The 20741-nt window shown below is 35.2% G+C and overlaps 1 protein-coding gene across 3 annotated transcripts in view; it reads right to left on the bottom strand.

Moving 5' to 3' along the window:
• ATM (ATM serine/threonine kinase) overlaps nucleotides 1-20741 on the bottom strand; it is a 117146-nt gene that overhangs the window by 24296 nt on the left and 72109 nt on the right. For 2 of the 3 annotated variants that reach the window (XM_064482019.1, XM_064482020.1), the window contains exons 40-50: nucleotides 19105-19192; nucleotides 17007-17095; nucleotides 16807-16909; nucleotides 16086-16234; nucleotides 14544-14648; nucleotides 13057-13176; nucleotides 10041-10275; nucleotides 9361-9528; nucleotides 7946-8065; nucleotides 7027-7244; nucleotides 6113-6560 (exon numbers count right to left, since the gene is read on the bottom strand). In XM_064482019.1, coding sequence (XP_064338089.1) covers nucleotides 6302-6560; nucleotides 7027-7244; nucleotides 7946-8065; nucleotides 9361-9528; nucleotides 10041-10275; nucleotides 13057-13176; nucleotides 14544-14648; nucleotides 16086-16234; nucleotides 16807-16909; nucleotides 17007-17095; nucleotides 19105-19192 — 1654 coding nt within the window. In that variant the 3' untranslated portion in view covers nucleotides 6113-6301. Of the gene's footprint in view, nucleotides 1-1169; nucleotides 1287-2072; nucleotides 2214-3283; nucleotides 3367-4206; nucleotides 4346-4806; nucleotides 4966-5330; nucleotides 5445-6112; nucleotides 6561-7026; nucleotides 7245-7945; nucleotides 8066-9360; nucleotides 9529-10040; nucleotides 10276-13056; nucleotides 13177-14543; nucleotides 14649-16085; nucleotides 16235-16806; nucleotides 16910-17006; nucleotides 17096-19104; nucleotides 19193-20741 lie in introns of those variants that run through there. The other variant, XM_010988971.3, reaches the window with a different exon arrangement.

The following is a 20741-nucleotide window of genomic DNA, read 5'->3' as shown; positions in this document are numbered from 1 at the left end:
GGCTTATTGTTATTTTTAAAAATGTAAACATGCTGGATGAGCACTCACTTAAGGGCCAAAGATGATTAATTAATAGAATAATGTGACTTGGGAACTGTCTTCTCAGACAAACTGCTGGAGGAAATGCAAACTGGTACAACCCTCTACTAAAGGGAACCTGACAGTATCTACCTAATTAAAGGTACATTTACTCTTACCCATCAATCCAACTTTAGGAAGTCTACCCCACAGATGCACCTGCACATACATGAAATATTACATGTTCAATGTTATTCAGTGCAACACAGCATTTTTCACAATAATGAAAGACCACAAACAACCCTATGCCCATTTTATACAATAAGGACTTTTTATGATAATTATGTACAAACACACAAAGCAGCTGTTAAAAAGAAAGATCTCTGTAACATACTGAGTTAAAATCTCTCTCTCTATATATATATATGTTGCCTTTTCTTTAAGAAAAAAGGGGAAATAAGGAAATATATTCATATATTCTATTTGTTTAACAGTGGAAACAAATGTTACTTATAAGGATAAGGGGTGGGGAATGAGGTTGATAGGAAAAGGGTGAGAGAAGGCTTCCCTTTTTATACCTTTTTCTATTATTAGATTTTTGAACCATGCAAACATATTACCTAATCAAAAACTAACAAATTAAAACTTTTAAACCCTATACTATGTGCTATATTCTTCATGGAATCAGTATTCTCTCTTTAACGCAACTTTTCTTCTTAGGAGTACTTTTATACCAGAAATAGGCCAAATGGTCAAAGATAAAGGAAAAATATTTTAGATAATTATAAGAAACAAGATCTCTTGAAACAAAAAATTACTGCAATTAACATTAATCATTTACTTTTTTTTTTCGTATTCATATTCTTTAATGAGTACTTTTTAAAAAGAAACTATTATCTAAATCAGAGGTTGGCACTGTGTGGCCTTTGGACCAAAACCAGTCCCAGACTGTTTCTGTACAGCCTGTGAGCTAAAAATGGTCTTCCAGGTTTAAAGGGTTGCAAAGAAAAAGAGGAAGAACAGGTAACAAAGACCTTATGTCTAAAATGTTTACTATCTGGTCCTTCACAGGAAACATTTGCTGACCTCTGGCTGAATGATGGCATCTTTTATATGCTCCTGATGAAGTAGCAGAAGTAGCAACTAGTTACCTTATACGTGCAGATAGTCAGTTTCCTCTTCCTGGTTTCAGTGTTTCTCTGCAGTAATGTATTACACATCTGGAAAACCTGCTGCATGACAGCATCTTGTCTCAGGTCATCCCGGCCCTTCAGAACAATCAAACCACGAATGACTAACCACAGTTCATTTTCTCTACTATAAAATCACACAAATGGTCATCTGAGGATGGCCAAAGGCACTCAGAAATCAATCTGAGAATGTGTTCCTCTTAACAGTCTCTTAAATAATTAAGACCTAAAACTGTGCTTTTGCTTAGAATAAGCAATACCACTGGGTGGGCAGAACAATACTGAAAAAAGAAGTCGCCGCCCCACCCCGCCTCCCCAGCTGCTTTTGTAATTACACTCACTGGAGCTCCTCCACCGGAGGACACACTGCAGAACACCAGGGCAGAGCAGCTCTGGGGTCTCTCTACTACTTCCCAGCAAGGCCCACAGAGCTTGAGAGCAGAGTAAGGGAGGAATGCGGTCCCTTTACGGTACATTCAATAGCACTTAGCACAGTGACAAGACTCAGGATACTGAAGCAAGAGCCTTCAATTTGAACTATTCAAGCAAATAAGCAGCAATCATCAAAATACTTTTCCATCACAAGCAGGCTGACTGTTAACCTCATCATGTCTGTACATGGTAAATGCTAAAAGCATTATTTTACTTCAACCAATGGTTGTAAGGTTAGTCTTTCAGAAACACAACAAAATGAGGAAATGCATCCTGCTTCTAGAAATAATATATTTCTACTTTATAAGTTTTCCTGTAAATCATTCAGAACAAAAATAAAGACCCAAAGCAGGAAGAAAATACCCACTACAGTGTTTCTTTGACTTTTTTCATTAACTCACTAGGAATCACATAGCGAAAGGAAAGTCTCACCTTGACAAGCTGTCTCCTTTCTTTGCCATCAGAGCCCAAACAATCTATTATTTTTGGTAAATTTAAACCTCCTGCTAAACGAAATTCTGCTTTAAATGACTGAATAGTCACCAGATTTCTATATTCTCCTGTGGGGTCCACCTAATAAAATGTATAAATATCACAATAGGTCAGATACACAATTTGCATTTAAAGAAAAATGAGACATAAATGACAATTTTAACATTAAACAGAGGAATGAATGACAATGTGCTGTTGGTTAAGAACTGAAGGGATAACTTTACAAGTGAAAGAAAAAAGATCTGACATTGGAAAGCTTCAAAAAGTGACATGGAAAACACATTTACCTCCCTAAATATCTCTTAATAAAAGCAGGGCATACAAAGTTAGGATGATGTTGCTGAAAAACCCAGGTTCAGGTCTTGCCAATGACCTGTAAGTCATCTGGGAAATAGTAAACTCTTCACAAAAACATAATAAGGTATATTTTAAAAAAGTATGGAAAGGAGTTTTCCAGGTTGTAACTGCTAAATCTGGCATTTTAAGGAAATATTTAGCTAAATAACTTTGCTGGTATATGGTTAATCCACAAGATGCAGCTACATTTCAAATCAAATAACTGCAGATATTAAGCAATAAACTGCAGACTCAAAGGAGAGATTTTACATAGTTAAAGTGATCATTTTCTAAACTGTAACCTTTATTATTACATATATCCCTGCTCACATGGTACTTCTAGCAATAAAAGATCATTAGGACAAAGCTAAAAATATTGTGCATATTACAGTCAATTTAATATTATAATACATCACAGTCAATACATTCTAATGCATACAGAATTTTAAAAACCAATATAAAATAATTAGGGACTTTTTTGCCAAATTAAAAATTAACCTTGGCACAAGACTATGGAATCTTTCCTTCTTCTGGCCAATGAAAATGACAGCCTATAGACTTCTTCGTAAGAAAGATGAAAGGTGTAAAACTGAAGACAGAAGAAAGGAAACCAGGAGAGGCCTTTAAGTATTTTAAGGCATGGACAAAGGGAATCCAACAAAGGGAAAAAAAAAAAAACCATACATTGAAATAAATGAATTTGCCAATATTTAACCTATTCGAGCTACAAAAAAAAAGCGCTATTTCAAATGGTTTAACCTAATAAAGAGGAATTTACTTTAATTAAAAAGTCAAAACTGTTAATGGTAAATTACCTTAATTTCCATAGTAGGGACAACAACGTCTTCTAAGTTTTTCAGTTTAGTGATGGGCTGGTCTGCTGGAATGCTTATGCCTCCTGGAGTTAGAATAAAGAGCTTTCAGTGACAACTGCAAATTAAGGAACAGCACCGAAGGGAAAGGAGAATTCAGCAGATGCTATCAACCCCAACCTGTGGCTAATTTGTGGTTCAGGCCTTGATTCAGAAAATGAAGTCCAGGGCTCTGGACACAATGTCGCTCAGGGTAGGAGCAAAACAATAGTAAACATGGCTTACAAACGAATTTGCACGTTACCTGGCGCTGGGTAATTAGACACATTCTACCCTAGCGGCCAAGCTGAGCAACTTCAGATAATTATGTAACAATGTGAACAGCACATGGATAATGTATTCCTCTCCTGTTACTATCAAATGAGACTGAAGGACATGACAATATTCTGTTAGCCTACAGGAACACGATGAGAAGTCTCATTCTTATTTGAAAATAATAATTTAAATGTGAAGATATGATTCTGAACAGAAAAAAGAACATAATTATTAAAGTATGGGGAGAGAGATACCTGTAACTGTACGCACATAACCAAATATTATAGCCACTTATAATTATTTAAAGAGACACAGCAAGAGGAGTGATGGGGAAAATGATAAGGACTTTCCATCTTTAAGTCCGAGAGCGCAGTCACGTATCATCAGTTCCACGAAATTAAGTGAAAGAGTGACTGGAGGAGTGTTGAAGCTAATTAGATAAAAATCAAAATCTGGATCATTGTGAGCTGTAATCATCACGACCTTCATGTCTATAATTAAAGTAATAATGTGTGAGCTGAACAGACTTACATTACTAGGCTCTATAATTAATATATTCCTACAGAGAACAGCACAGCAAGAAAGCAACACTCATTCTTTCAAACACGTACTTCTCTGGGTCTTCCACTGAGTGGCATCCAAGTTTGCTAATATAATGTAAGCATCACAAAGTGCCTCAACACTTCTGACCATCTGAGGCCTCCTACTTCTGATAGTACGTATTATTTTGTTTGCAGCCTCAATTCGATCCTATTAATAAAAAAAAAAATTACATAAGCAAATACCCAACACTTAAACTTTTCAGGGTTATAATAACAAAAGAAAAAACAGAATTTATGTACATATCTATACAACGGAAGGGCACATAATATGATCCCTGCAATCCCTCAGATGCAAACAGAACAGTCATCTTACTAGGGATGAAATTCATCAAAGGTATGATCATCTCCAGGACACAGGTGCCTTGCAAAATCTATTTTTTCTTTGCTCACTGCTGTGAGGAAAAAAGGTAAAATACTATTGGTATCTCCTACGCTTTAAGAAATACTCAGTAATTTGAATTTTAGGTAGCATCATAATAACAAAGAATTTACAAACTAAGTATTGTCAACAACACACACTCTTAGAATCCCTGAGACTTAAGAAAGGAACATTTCGGGAAAAAGCGAACATCACAATTCAAACAGATAACGCATGTCCAATCCAAATACCTCGTCAAGCTGCGAGCTCTGTTTAGGTGTGTTTTTAGGTATTCTGCTCCTTCTTGCTGCCTCTGGTTTGGTCAAAAATTCATCTTTGTTTGCATTTGCTAAGGCCAGTATAATAAACAAAGTATGATGAGGGTGATCCATTGAAATTCTAGAGATGAGCTGTCAGAAAATTAAAAACTGTTAGTTTTACGGAAACCAAAAAGAGAAAATCCATTAACCTTTTAAATTTTGCTTAACATTAAGATACGTGTCACTGTGCTGGATGCTGCAGCGTGTAGTGTGTGCACAGGCGTGTAGGAGAGAAAGACACAGAGGTACGTGAGGAGCAAGAAAAGGAGAGAAGCTGAGTAACCTATCTGGAGTATGAGAGGAGACAAAAAGAAGTCTTTATTCTTGCCCTGAGATAGCGTAAGTAGGACTGACTGAAATGTTTGTTTACTGCCATTTCCTCGAGTGGAACAGTAGTACACAATAATAAAATTAAAAGAAAAGCAGCTGTGGTTTGATTTTTCAGGTTTACTTACGTTATTGAGGACTTCATGAAATCCTAGGCCTCCCATCATCTTGGTCCCCATTCTAGCAGCCAACTGGTACATAAGAGGCAAAAATTTATATGACGGAATCTTCATTCCATCTCTCTGCCATTAAAAAAAAATATGAAATTAAAAAACAATGCATTTCAAATAGTTTTACATCTAAGCAAATAAATTATTCTAAGATAATGGTCCTCTACCAAGACAGTCATCTAGTGGATGTTGCTAAAACTTCACTGACAACGTGTTTTTCATTATCATTTACCTTCTGAAGGGTATTCTAGATTGACTCATCAGTAAGTCATATTTGAATCTAAATTAAACTGTAGTCAGAACTGGAATATTGGGCATGCTTACATTCCAGCGACTCCAGGGAGGACAGATGTGTACATTAAGACTACTGAGAAGTCAGTGTGAATAAAATGGAATAACTATTTTTCCCTACATGCTAAAAGTAACAGGATTTAACGTACACTAGTAGCAGAGACCGGCTGTATTGTAAGTCTTGTCATTTTTTTCAGCCAGAGGAACCATTTTACTTTTAAACTTCACTCTGATTGCCAACGTATACCTTTTCAACATAACTTTAATACTAGCTATCATCAATAACATTTAAGATTTTAAAATAAAGATTTACAAAATACTGCTGCCTTGATGTTTTCTTAATTTTTTTTCCATTTGCAGAAGTAATTCACTGCAAAAAAATCCCAGAAAAGAATAAAGCAGGAGGGAAAAATCTACATGTGATCATATCATCTTTAATTTCTAAATCTCCCAATCTAGCATCCTGGGTACTTTTCCTCTATGGTAATTGCAAAGATATAGGAAGAGACTGATCTAAATTCTCTCATCTCCACATAAACCTACAATATTAGAGCTGAGTAAATATCTATGTGCAGAGCCCTGAGCCAAGTGCCAAGGATACAAAGTATATAAAATCCATGACATTGAGAGGCTCATGTCTAAACTTTTAAAACACAGGCTAGAATATTGAGTTGAAATAGAAAACTTGCCTTCATCATGCCATTGACCTCAGAAACTCCAGAATTTTCAAGCCAGAGGGAACAAAGACGGAATATCCACATGTCATGCCCCTCTCCACTTAGTAAGCAACTGATGTAATTTTCAACTGCTTTACATAAGAAACGTTTACGATCTTCTTTCAACGCATGGAGCGCACATTCATCCAGCTCCAGCTCTCGCTGAACCTTTACGGTGTATCTTACGTTGGATAATTAAAGTAAAACACAAAACCCATCAAATTTTATAGAACTATAAAATCATACAAGATATACAACGCAGATGAAAAATCAGGTGTCCAACCCAGGAGAAAAAGCAAAATCATAAAAATCATAAAAGGAACAAACTTTTGTCTTAAAGTAAGTTTATGCAATTCAAAAGCTACCCTAGGCAACCAAGGACAAAGTGGACTCTACTTAAACTAAAATGTACAGACCAAAGGCAAGTTTGAGTAAAGGATTCAGTTACATCAAGATAGGTAACTGCTCTCTATTTAATTTCAACACCTGTCTCTTTTTCAACTATGATACCAACAAACTAAAAAAGCAAAACAAAAAGCTAACATCAATAATACTCTACAATTAGCCCAGACCCAGAGCATGGATTCCTATCTGTATACTTGCATATATACAGTCACTGTATATCTGTGTATCTTGTCACCTGTTACCTGTTGGTCTGAATTTTATGTTCCCTAAGAAGGCCCACTTCCTCTTTGGCTCTTCTCAGGAGAGCTTGCTTGTTTTCAAATTCTGATGACTTCATATAGTTTTCAATTCTTTGGTACTGGGTATCTGAGAACCGTGCTAATGAGAGAAACGCCTTCATTTTTCCATTTCTGAGCCCATCATTGCTTTCTCCTTCATAACTTCCAGCAACTTCCACTGCCTTCAAAAAAGCACAATCCATTCATATTTTATTTACAGATACTAAATGCACCTAAAGAATTACTCTGATCAAAGAAATAGCCACACTAAAGTTTAACTAACATACAAGCTAAATTATATGAAGTACAGAATTTTCTTGACTTTTCAAAATAACTTTGACAGTGCAGAAATAACCAAAACAGTTGTTTTTTCTAAAGAACTGTGCAAAAACAAAAAGCTCTATCAAATTTTTTTTTAAAAATCATAGTACGCTGTTCACTTTCATTTATTTAGTGAAGTAGCTATTTTTTAAATTTGCTAAATTAAATGAGTAAGACGGTGAAACAGGACAGTCAAAAGCGGTAGGAGCACTGGAGTCCTGGTTCTACTTGTAGGGTTGGGCTACAAATGAATGGTAAAGGCTGACACGCATATTCCTTAATCAGCTATTTCTACAAATAAGTTAGTGGAGAAATTATCAGGAATAACTTGAAAGAGTAGCTGGTGGTAGGGATAGAGAGCACACACACGCTTATTTTCAAAACATAATCCTTCTTTTGTAACATTCTGCCCTAAAGAGTATACAGAGCTAAAATAGTAATCATATACAAAAGGAAAGTGAAATCACACCTTTATTTGCATTTGAGAAACATCTGGTCCCACCAAAAAGATCAAATGTATTCATGCTAAACAACTTTCTTAAGGGTTGCTCAAAAATCTTACCTTTTCTAGGTAAGTCTGCATAATGACAGCAGGATTTTCTAAGCAAGTTTCTGCTAACCAGGTGCCACACACCCTCAGACATTCCGTGTATATAAGTTTTAGGTTGGGATCATTCTGCATCTGAAAGCAAAATCCTAAAATGTAATTCATTATCATGACTGTTACACAAATATGTCTTCCATGTAGTGGGGGGGAAAAAAGCACGTTAAAAATGTTTTTCCTCATTTGCTTTCACCTTAACAACTATTTCAATAATTCCAAACATGTAGATTTATAGAATAATCATCCATTACTATTTATTATTACTACTATTATTGGAGCAACTCACATTTATTGAGTACATTTATATGCCAGGCATTTTCTAACGGCTTTTTAAAAAAATTATTTATTTATTTTAATTAATTTACTTATTCTGGGGGGGGAGGAAGTAATTAAGTTTTTATTTACTTATTTACTTTTAATGGAGTTACTGGGGATTGAACCCAGGACCTCGTGTATGCTAAGCACACACTACCACTGAGCTATACCTCTCCGCTTCTAATGGCTTTATGTATAGTAACTCATTTAATCCTCACAAGAACTCTATGAAATAAATACTATTATCACCCTTAATTAGAAAACTAAAACTGAGGTACAAAGAGGGTAACTCCAGTCAGACTTACTCCAGGGTCCATAATGTTAAGCAATATTTAAACATCGTATCATATGAGCTTCCAGGTCTTTGGTATAATAATGAATTCTCTAATAATGGAGGATGTCATACAAGTTCCCATTATCCAAAAGGACAGTAAGCTGATATTCACTAAGCAGGCGTATGTCAGAGGAACACCATTGTGGCCAAACCTTTAAAACACTTTATGATTCTTACAAATGTTGCTACTTTGTTCACTGTATGCTGGAGACAGAGCTGAAGACGCAACCAAATTTACAATAACTAATATAGGGAATGGTAGATAAAATTTTAGACATGATGTTTTCAAAGTATTTGAATTGACAACCTAATTATTCCAATTTTTTTTTAACTTTTGTTCTCTCATGCATTTCCTCTTCCATTTTTTTGTCATTTCAAATTATTGTAGATATTTCATCTTTGTTTTCATCTACCCTTCTTGAATACTTTGGAAAGTTAAAAAAAAAAAAGGCTTGACACTGGGAAATTAAATAAATCTACCACAAGATGGACTGATAGAAATGTTGTAAATAGGAAAAATGAATACTTTCTAAACTTCTTTTACAAATATTAATTTTCAAGTCTCCTTTTCACAATCTCTTATTCATGGATCAGTAATCTCAAAGCTTTAATAAAGATGGTAATTATATTAAAATTTATTTAAAATATCTTATTGCTCAGTAATATTTCTTATAACAGTAAAATACTAATTCAGTAAAAAGCCAAAAAAAAAAAAAAAGTGAACCTCTAAATAACTGGCATCCAACTTCTTGATCATCTGCTTGAGAATGCTCAGGGCAAGACTCTGTTCCTTTTTTGCCCAGAACACTTGTGCTTCCTCCAGCTGCCACTCAGAGACTCCACAGCTAGCTGGATTATACTGTTTAATTTGAAATATTGCCCTTTCAGGGAGCTGAAATGAAAATGACAAATGGGAATAAATACTTTTACTATTTATTATTCCTACTATCACCACCACTAATAATAAAAGCAGTCACTACCATTCACTGAGGACTTGACTATTTGTCAGGACTGCCTTAAACTGTATCTCTGACTGTCTTGTCCAGCCCTCATGTCTGCCTGTATGTTTTTCTCTATATATAGAAACTAAATATATATATAAATATATTGCATGTGTATACACAAAGTATATAAAATCACTAAATTGTTATAAATATAGTAAGGAAGTTAGGCAGCTTCTCATTTTTCAATCAGGAAATTGAGGCTCAGAGAAGGTAAGTACCTTGTTCAAGACTCAAACTCAGGTCTAATTCCAAAATGGGAAATCTTAAACAATTGTGCTATACAATAGTTTAATAGTAATCTGTCTCCCAAGGGCATTTCTTTTTTAATTATGTTTTCTATTTTCTGGGTAATAAAAGGAAAGGTCAAGAGGTGAGACCACATAGTTTCAAGTCTGATTACCTGAGTGTTCTTGAAAGTTCGGGCTAGTGTGGAGAGTTCTACAAGGTGCTTGGTGAGAATGTCCTTAAAACACTCTCTCTGGGAGTTCTCCACTTCCTTTTCTATCAAGATCTCCAAAATGACTGTGCGTAGAGCCATTATAGGCTCCTGAAAACTAAAATCACTGTCTTTCAGAAGCTGGGAGTGTTTCCACCACTTACTGTATACTTCAGAGGGCTGCCTATCCATCACTGATCTGAAAGTCAAATCACAAAGCTCATGTAAGCAAGAGAAATGGGAAAAAAAAATTGCTATCACGCAGGTTCTGAAACTTAAGATATAACAAATACAAAAGACTTTTAAGAGTAACATGATTGGAACTTCCAAATAATCCAAAATAAGGACCAAAATTTAGAAACCTACACCATGGTCAAATCACTGAGGGTCGGTCAGCAGAGAACCCACAGATGGACATTTTTAAAGATTTTCTTTCTTTTTTTAAATTGAAGTATAGTCAATTTACAATATTATATTAGTTTCAGGTATACAACATACTAATTCAATATTTTTATAGATTATACTTTAAAGATTTTCTTAAAAATACTCTTCAACCTCACAAAAAGCAGCATTTCTAAATATGTATTCTCCTGAAGTGAGAACACATTCATGAGGCTTGTCATTCAGAACGCCTATACCTCTAGTCCCATTTCAATGTTCCCTGTGGTAAAATTAGACATGCCAGCAAGGAAATGAAATAAACTCATTAATTATCTACTGTGCCCGCCAGGCACAGGGCATGTCTCTGCAAAGCACAATCCAATGAAGGAAATGCTGGCATCGGGCAAAGATTTCACGTACCAATATTATTTACTAAAGGAAGAGAAAATACATATTGTACAATTAGTTTATATGAACAGAGTGCTTCCCAGATGGTCAAACTAAGCAATGCTGTCCACTTCTATACAGCACAGGGAACTATATTCAATTTCTTTTAATAACATATAATGGAAAAGAACCTGAAAAGAAAAAATATGTTATGTATGTGTATGTATAACTGAATCACTCTGCTGTACATCTGAAACTAACATTGTAAATCAACCATACTTCAATAAAAAATTAAAAAAAAATACTGTCCAATCTGTTAGAACTACTATATTGAAAAAAATCAAGATGAAGCACGGAAACTAAGACGATAATAAGCTGATGACCAGGAAATGAAAGCTCTTTATGTTGCTTGATAGAAAAGGAAACAGTAACACAAATTCATAGGAACCAAAACTTTAATTCTTCCCAAAATGATTCTAGAGCAGCAGGTCTCAAACTTTCTAATCTCAGGAATCCTTTATACTCATACAAATTATGTGAAGACCCCAAAGAGCTTTTGTTTACTGGATTACACCTATTAATATTTACCTTATCAGAAATGAAAACTGAGAAATATCTTACATGTATTACTTTATTTTAAAATAACAATAAATTGACTATCATAAGTAACATTTTTATGAAAAATAACTGTACTTCCCAAAACAAAACAAAATTTCGTGAGAGGAAGAGCACTGTTTCACATTTCTGCAAATCTCTTTGATGTCTGGCTTAATGGAGCTAGCTGAATTCTCATCTTTCCTTCTGCACTTGGTTTGCTGTGATATGATGTCTGGTTGGAGCATATGAAGAAAATCCAGCCTCATACAGACATGTAGTTGGAATACGGAGTATGTTAATAGTCTTTTCAGCTAATTGTGGATATTCTCTGATACCTCACCCAAACTTCACTATAGCTCATGGGAGAATGACAGAAAAACAAAAACAAAAACAAAAACAGATGACACCTTGCTATAAATTATGATAGTTTTGATTTCATGAACCCCTGAATGGATCTCAGGGAGCCCCGGGATCTCCATTCCACACTCTGAGAACTGCTGTCCGAGAGCACAGGTACTTGTTCACCAGCGCATCAAGCTTCCCCTTCCTTCCTTACAATTCCCCAGCAGAGAGAGAGCAGTATTACTCACTACAGGCTTCTTAAGGAATTCTAACCGTTCTCTTGAGGAAGACATCTTTCCTGCAGAGGGAAAGTTCCTGAATCTCTGGCAGTAAGAACTACAGTGAACTTATCAATGACAGCAGAAAGCAGCTTTGTTCCTTTATCCTCTAGTTAAGAAGAGCCGCACCAATGGCTCTGTCTTCTGCAACACAGTTTGGGGAAAACTGTACTATTTTCTGACTCTAAAATTTCCTTCTCCTTTCTACTTAAAAACCATATACCAAGCTTTATTTTAGCATACACATATGGTGATCTTAGTAATTTATACCCTCTTTTCTTCCTCTTACAATAATAATAGTGACTCAGAATGATGGGGTTAAAAAAAGGCCTCAGAGACCATTAGATATAAATCCTGCATTTTAAAAATGAGGAAAACGAGGCCCAAAGAGGTCAAGTGACTTTCTATGGTCAGAGAGTCCAGAGTTAGATCCCTTACATACTGAATAACTGTTTTATCTCATTTTCCAGCACTCCTGGATCACTTCCTTTTCACCATTATAAGACACTATCTCCTCTAAATACTTTCTCCATATTCACTGACACAGACTGTTTACTAAGACTCAGTCACCAGGAAAAAGCACTAGGGATACAAGAATAAACTAGCCCACTTGTAGGGAGCTTCCAGGACAGCAGGACAGACTATACATAAAATGACACTAGTACAATGCACTAATGGAATGCAGTGCTACAACAGAATGCAGCATAACGCGCTATGACAAACAACATGAGGAAACAATTTTATCTAGGCTAGAACAGGGAAAAAGCTGTAAAGAGAAAAACACAAAGCCAAATTTCAGAAACTGGAATTTTTACAATGACTAGTTTTGAAAATGTTTATTTTTGTAAGATCAGAGCTCACTAGGCTACTTTACTTACATCTGGATAAACGGAAAGAAACCTATGGCTGTTCTCTACATAGCGTTTATTTTTTAAAGTTACTGTCGGTAACAGAAAGGTTGCACTTTGAGATACACAGTCATTGGAATCACGTACCTTGACAAAAGCTCCCCGATGTCCTCAAGCTCTCCGATGGCCTGCAGTCTGCTGAGCGTGGGGTAGAGGGAATACACAGACTCAAGGCTGCCCTTACACAGCTCCTCCACTTCTTTAACTCTAGTGGCAGACAAGACAAGACACTGAAAACTAAGAAGAGGTTTGCAGGAAGATAGAAGTTCAAGATTACTGTTAAGGAGTTCTCATCATAGGCCTTGGTGTTGATCTAATAATATTAATATTTATCAGCATCAGCAAAAGGCAGTGGAAACAAAGTAAATCTTGGAACTGCACATCCCTGGATCCAAGTCCCAGTTTTGCCAGTAACAGCTGTGTAACTCTGGGCACATTACTAGATGTCTCTGAACCAAAGTTTTTTCACTTCTAGAATTATTTTGAAGATTAGAGGATACACGTGGGAAAAGCCTAACAAAGTGGCTCCATATGATAAGCACTTAAATGGTAGCAAGCATTATTTCTGTAATAAAATACAGGATTTACTAGGTCACAACTACTGTTAAACAAAAAATGTGTTACATTTGTTTAGCCTGTTACAGTTCATTTCTTTCTTGTTCATTATCTCATCTGTGCCTCATAAGAAGCAGTCATCATTTTATAAAAAGAACACTAAGAGAGAGAAACATCATATAACTACTAGAAAAGACAGGATTAAAATTCTCAATATACTGATCCAGGAAGAGAACCAAGGAGTGGGACACAACAAGACTTTCTTTAGGGTTCAGCACAAATAATTGATCAGGGGGCTTTCCTAAAAGGAATCTTACTAAATTTTAAAGGAAAAAATATATTTAAACCACATAAAGAAAGAAATATTACACGAGAAAAAAAATGAAGTTTCTGTAAGTACCTAACATATGAACATATTCTTACATCTAAAAGAAAGAAAACAAAAGGTAACATTGGTACTATACATAAAAACATGTTTGTGTTTTTTATATATATATATATGTATGTATCTGTATATTTGACATATATATTTGACAACTGTGCATTAAAGAATTCTCTCATACATATATATATATATATTTGACAAGAATATATATATATTCTCTCATACAAAACATTTAAAACATGAAGAATACTTTTTCAAGATATAGAAAACAACTGAAGACAGGCACACTCATAATTCTTACAAAAACATGCTGGCAGTGAATAAAAGGCATTTGAGCACTCATTTCTCAAATACGTAAAAGCTATGAAATTGTCAACTGTTGAATTTTTCCTCCCGCTTTGGCACTGTTTCGAGTCTCAGCACCAATTAGTATGAATCACAAGTTACACAGGAAATATTTTTTTAAGGGAGAAGAGGGGAAGAGGGAATGACAAGGAAACAACCTAACCACAGCCGTCGGGTCCTTATACCTTCACCAGTGCCAATCTTTGTGTTGAAATTATTCGTCAAATATTCAGAAAAGAAGCCATGACATTAAATGTTAAAATACAGTAACTCTCTCTTTTTAAAATACCTGGCATACTTGAGACTTTCATAAAAAGTGGAGAATTCTCTGTCTCTTAGAGCCTGTAGAGCATTGTACAATGATTCGTGGTAACTGGTTCCTTCTATCCTTTTGCTGTGAGATAAATAAAAAAATGAAAGAAAAAAATACATTTAAAAACAGAGAATCCTAAGATATGTGTGTATATAAACAGCTTCACCAAAAGGCAAAATTTTAAACTAAAATTAAGATATCTCCAATTTCAAAACTGCATTTCTAGAAATTTTGGTAAGAATTACAAAGAATTTTGTGGATCATTTAAATTCTTCAAGCAGAAAAAAAGTTAATTTCTCAGATACTTTTCCTGGTTCTAAATATGCTACATTCTCATTTATTTATTTATTTATTTGATGAACACCTACTATGTGCCAAACACTAGGCACCAGGTTCTAGACGCAGGGAATCCATTAGTGGACAAGTCAGATCAGGTTCCATTCTCATGGAGTTTATGTTCTAGTTTGGAGAAGATGGACAATAAATAAGAAAAATAGCAGATAGTGACAAAGGGCATGCAGAAAAGTAGAACAGGATAACAAAGGAGTAACAAAACAGGATGACTGGGTGACTACTTTAGAATGGATGGTCAAAAAAGGCTCTCTAAATACATCATGTTATTAAACAGTCTGAATGACAAGTAGCTACCTTCAAGGTAACAAAGGAAAAAAGAAGATACATTTAAGACTTTCAGTTTCAAACAATTTGTCCTGATGGAAAACCATGGAGAAGGCCTATGTGGCTGAAACACAGTAAGCAAGGGGGAAAGCAGCACACGGAGATTTACGGAGGCAAGTGGGAATCAGCTGGCAGAGTAAAATATTTTTAAAATAGGACAGCCTATCTCTAATTTTACCACAGTAACAGTTTGAAATCTGAAAGACAATCTAACTTATGAAAATTTTTTTCTATGAACGTGATTATACATACAATTAATATGATTCAATTTTTTATATCATCAAAAGAATTTCTACATAAATACACAATCTTTTATTCAATTAGGTGCTTGGCTCTACACTCAGAACACATGGTGACCTTACATGTAGGTTATAAACGGTATCTTCCTGCGCTAGTGATTTAGCAGTATTCTTTTATAAAAGAAAATATTTCATAAATAAAGATGAACGGTCTTCTGTGTACCATCCAGCCAATAAAAGTACCCTCTGACTGATTAAATGTTTGCAGAAGGTAGTGGAAAGGGAGACGCCTGTATTTCTCTTTAGATTTATAAACAGCATATGAGAAGATTCTCATGAGAAAATAATTTTTATATTTCTATTTTCAAAAATATCTTGAGGGTAGAGGTGAAGGCACCCTAATAGAAGAAGGGAGTGAAGTTCAAGACTAGGCATGCTGACAGCTTGCTATCTTATTTAAGATTTAGGCATATCCAGAATTTACAGCATCTACAAAACATAACTCAGCACAACTCCCACCACGTTAATAGAGCAAGATAAAAATCAGTTTATTGTTCATAACTAGCAAAAGGGCGATAAAAAAAATTTGAATTCCTCTTACTTGACAGAAACACAGTGGTCCCACTGCATGCCCCTCCATGCTGCTTGGTAATGCAGTTCCTGTAGCTCAGCACACCACTCTTTATTTTCATGATCTAATCGTTTTAAATAGACGGAAAGAATATGGCAGAGTCCCAAATTCTGCAAGGCCTGAGCAGGAGTTTAATTAAAAAAAAAAGTAAGTGGTTGAAAGTAACAGGTAAGTAGGGAAAGAAAAAAACAGCAATCAAACAGAAAAAGTAACTTTAAAAATTCTATTAGTTGACAGTATCACTTAAAATCTCAAAGTGTTGTTTCTCTGTTCCTCTCAATACACAAAGATGGAGCCCAAAGGGCTCTCATATTTGATGAAAGAATGGCTAAACCAGTAACAGAGATGATAATTTCTGGGACAAACTCTAGTGAAAACTGTATGAGAAATCCTCTACATGAGACTTGCCACACGAAGGACTTAATTCACTACCTGGCACATCGTACACAGTCAAGAAATGTCTTCCGTTGTTAGCTACGAAGACTATGATCAGCAAATCTACATTCCTCTGTCAGGTCAGTGATCTGTCCAATTTACCTGTCTACCTCTGAACTTTTATCCCAGTATCTCAATAACAAATAATCTTCAGTCTTATCTCTAAAGTTATCTCGTTGTGTGAATATTCCACTGACATAATGAAAGAATCTGAGCACCACACTAGCAGAGCTTTATCAAAGCAGAAAAAAAGTACCTGAATTATTCCCGCCTGGCGAGTTGATGAGGGGATTGCCGTCTCAAGGTCATATGTTACCAGGGCTTTCCCCCACATCGCTTCATGTTCATATGTTCGTAGTCTGTAAGAAAAGATTTTTAAAACGCTTTTGAGTTCTACATGCAGGTAACTTCTTCGTAAAGAATTTCTATAACATTATCTAGGAAAAAGCAACTTACCTAGTAAGGGGTTGTAACATTTTCCCTCCACCACAGCCATAAAGACTATCTGGCTCTCCTATACTTCTGTAGATTTCTAAGAGCAGATCCTAAAAACACGGAAACAACAAAAATTGGAGGGGAGAAATACCAGTTTATCAATTTAGCAAATCTGAAATTACATCATCACCAAAATGTAACTCCCAACTCTAAACATTATGTTATAAAAGTAAAGTATGTTATAAAAATAAAAGTATAATAACATTGAAATATATATTAAAGATATAGATCAGTAACAAAACAAATTTATAACAGAATGACAGTGGACTACCTGACAAGAATTGCTAACAATTTATTGAATTACATAAGAAATAAATCCCAACCTACCAGGCTTTTAACACATGTAAAAATAATCATAAAACAAAAGCAAACAACCCTATCAGCAGCTAAAATATGGGAAAATAAAGCTCTGCAAAGTCTGACTCTTGAAAATTGAATTTGGTAAAAATAAGAGCCATAGGTTTTCTTTCAAAGGAAATTCAAAATTGCATTATGTTATAATTGGTAAAATGTGATATGGATAAACAAGTGGTCTGATGACTCAAAGTTTTGTTACAAAATTTACTTGGGAAAGAACTAATTCTGTTTAAAACAATCTCAGTAAAATAAAAATGGAAATAGAAAACAAGAAAATAGAAAGAGTTAAATTGCACTGCACAGAAAAACTGATTGAGCAATTTAATTGTCTTAATGGTGCTTGCTCTAGGAAATATTTTCTAAACACAAATTGACACCAGCACAACTCTATTATTCTAATCAAACTGTTCCTATTCATAAACACGAATCAAGCCCTCAGTGTTGGAACATTCAGTCCTGAAGCGTAGCACAGCTCCTGGTGCACAGGAGATTCTCCAAAAACTCAGTCACAGAGGGTAAGACTATAAGGAAGCAAAAAAGGGAAGGAGAAAAACCAGGAGAATGGGATCAAAGAGGCAGACAGAACATATTTCAAACAAAGCATGCCTGATGGGGTTAAGTGTTGATGAAACATTAAGGAAGAAGCTGAACAGAGACTAGACTCAGTAACGTTAAGTTCATGGGTGGCATTACCAAGTGCTACTTCTGTGGAGGGTGGAGAAGGAGAGGAAATGGAGACAGCAAATACAGACAACCCTTGCACAGGGTTTGGCTGTGATGGGAAGGGAGGACCTTAAGGAGAACATAGGGAGCAGGGAAATGGTTTTGCATTCACTTGAAGGGGAATGTTTTTAATACGAAAAGTTTTACAATGTTTGGATCTGTTGAGAGGGAGCACAGCACAGTAAAAAATAAAAGTTTCTGAGAAAGAGTTGATGAAAAACAAAGTCCAGAAAGAAGGACAGAAGGAGAAACTGTTGCTCTGCTTTAACAAGAGGAAAGATTACAACAGAAGCAGATGCAGGGAGATGTTTGTGGTTGACAGTGGGAGGTGGTGGGACTTCCTCTCTGTGATCCCTAATTTGGCCACGAAGCAGGAGGCACACTGAAAGCAAAAGTGGGAAGGGAAGGGGAGGGGAGGGGAGGGAAGGGAAGGGAAGGGAAGAGGTTTAAGCAAAGTGAAGAAGCTGAAACTGCCATTTTAGAGGAATAAGTTTTCCAAAGAAATTCAGTAAGAATATGTCAATTTAAGGATAGACTTTAAAAAATTTATAGAAAAAGCAATCTGCCCTGAGATGTGACATACAATAAACAAAGTAGAGAAATGAATATATAATTATAAATGTTAAGTCCTATAAAGAAAATGAACAGAGTACCGTGGCAGAAAATATGTGGTATAAATTCACCCTAAGAGATTGGTGGTTTTAATTTCATCTTGCAGATAAAGGAACTCAAGGTTGGAAAGGTTAAGTAATCTCTGCAAAGATTATACATCTAAGCGGCTTAGGAAGGATAAGAACTCAAGTCTGTCTACTCCAAGGCCTAAGCTTCAAGACCATGAATTTACATATATGACACAGCAAAAAGTAACTTCAGTTTTGAAAATCAAATGACAAATCAAATCTATATTGTCTTTGTAACAAAATAATAATCTAAAGTATAAAACAAATTTTACCATCGATAATAGGGTCTAAATATTTACCTGTAAACTTATTCCAGTTTCTTCTTTACTTTTTTCACTCAAACAGGAAATAGTTGTACTTTGGCTTCCTTCTTCAAATGTAAGATTTCTGTGGGTCACAAGAGCAACCTCTTTTCATGGGAATATACTACTTTAAAAGCTTATTAACAGATACTGTAGACTTTGACAAAAAAAACTAACAAAGGTCACAAAATATAATGAACCATTTATACTTGAAAACAATATGATTTAGGCCTAGAATAGAAAAGGAATTTGTGAATTAATTCTTTGAATAAGAATTACGTCTTAATGACAGTCTCATTTATGGGAACGCTATATGCCAAAAAAGGCTTATTTATAGAGACAGGCCTGTTTAAAAATAGAGCAGATGCCCCCAAGTTCAATTCCTGTACGTTGTCAGTGGTTTTGCTTGATGTTTAAACTCATTAATAATCACCAGCACACAAATTAAGACCACACTTGAGACACCACCTAACACCTGATAAATTGGCAAAAATTAAGAAGTCTGGTAAATATTAAGTGTTGAGAAGGAGGTGGATCAGTAGGATCCAAGGTAATAAGATTAAGAAGTGACAGAATTAGAACTCAGACGTATCTACATCAAGGCCTTAGCTTTACACATGCCATCTATACATATGATACTCAGTCCTATAAGTAATTTCAATTCTAAAATAATGCTAGCTATTCAGTGCTTATGATAATAATCAATGTATAAAATAAATACTGTCATAAGGGACAGTGCCTCCATTATTTACCTATAAACTTATTTCAGTTTCTTTACTTTTTTTACTCAAACTAGAAATAGTGGTACTTTGACTCCCTTCTCGAAGTGTAAGGCTTCCTACTGACCCACTTCTTCACGAACTACATCTGTGAGCTGGCATAACCGCTTGAGAAAACAATTTGGCATGATCTTATAAGGTTGAAAATTTGCATACTCTGCAACCCAGTAATTCTGCACCTAGATATATATCATTAACAGGGGAATGGTAAAAGAATTGTGGCATACTGTCCCACTGATACACTATGTGGCAGCGACAATGAATTTCAGCAAAACACAAACAACATAGATAAATCTTACCCAAAAAAGTGAGTGAAAAAACAACTTACAGAAAAGTTCATGTATGATTTCTTATAAAGCTCAAAAATAAGCAAACTAAACTATATTTATGGGTACCTACTCACATGATAACTGTATCATCCAAGTGAATGGTCAACACAAAACATAACTTTTACCTCTCAGAGAAGCAGAGGGATGGGACACAGGAGACCACTGACTGACAAAATGGCACTGACAACATTCTATTTTGGCTTATAACCTTTATATATAAATATTACATATATTTTCCTTATTGGTAAGTCACGCAGAAGAAAAGGCAGTTTTTAGAGGAGAAATTTTAAAAGTAGGAATGATAGTGTTACAAGCTATGATTTTCAATCTTAGGCTGTCACTCATCCAGGCAAAAAACAGAGCTGCCAGGCCTTCTGCCAGGTGTTGCCACAGGTGCCAGGAGCACTACCATGGCTGAGGGTGTGGACTAGCACCTGTTGTCTAAATCCTGCTTGAAGGAGTTTTGACTTCTTTTTAAAAAATTTATGGATGCTAATTTTGAAAGCTCATATATTCTCAGGAGCAA

Source organism: Camelus dromedarius, chromosome 34, assembly GCF_036321535.1.
Source record: "Camelus dromedarius isolate mCamDro1 chromosome 34, mCamDro1.pat, whole genome shotgun sequence".
In the NCBI taxonomy this organism is placed as follows: Eukaryota; Metazoa; Chordata; class Mammalia; order Artiodactyla; family Camelidae; genus Camelus; species Camelus dromedarius.
This window is presented reverse-complemented; position numbering and strand designations above follow the sequence as displayed.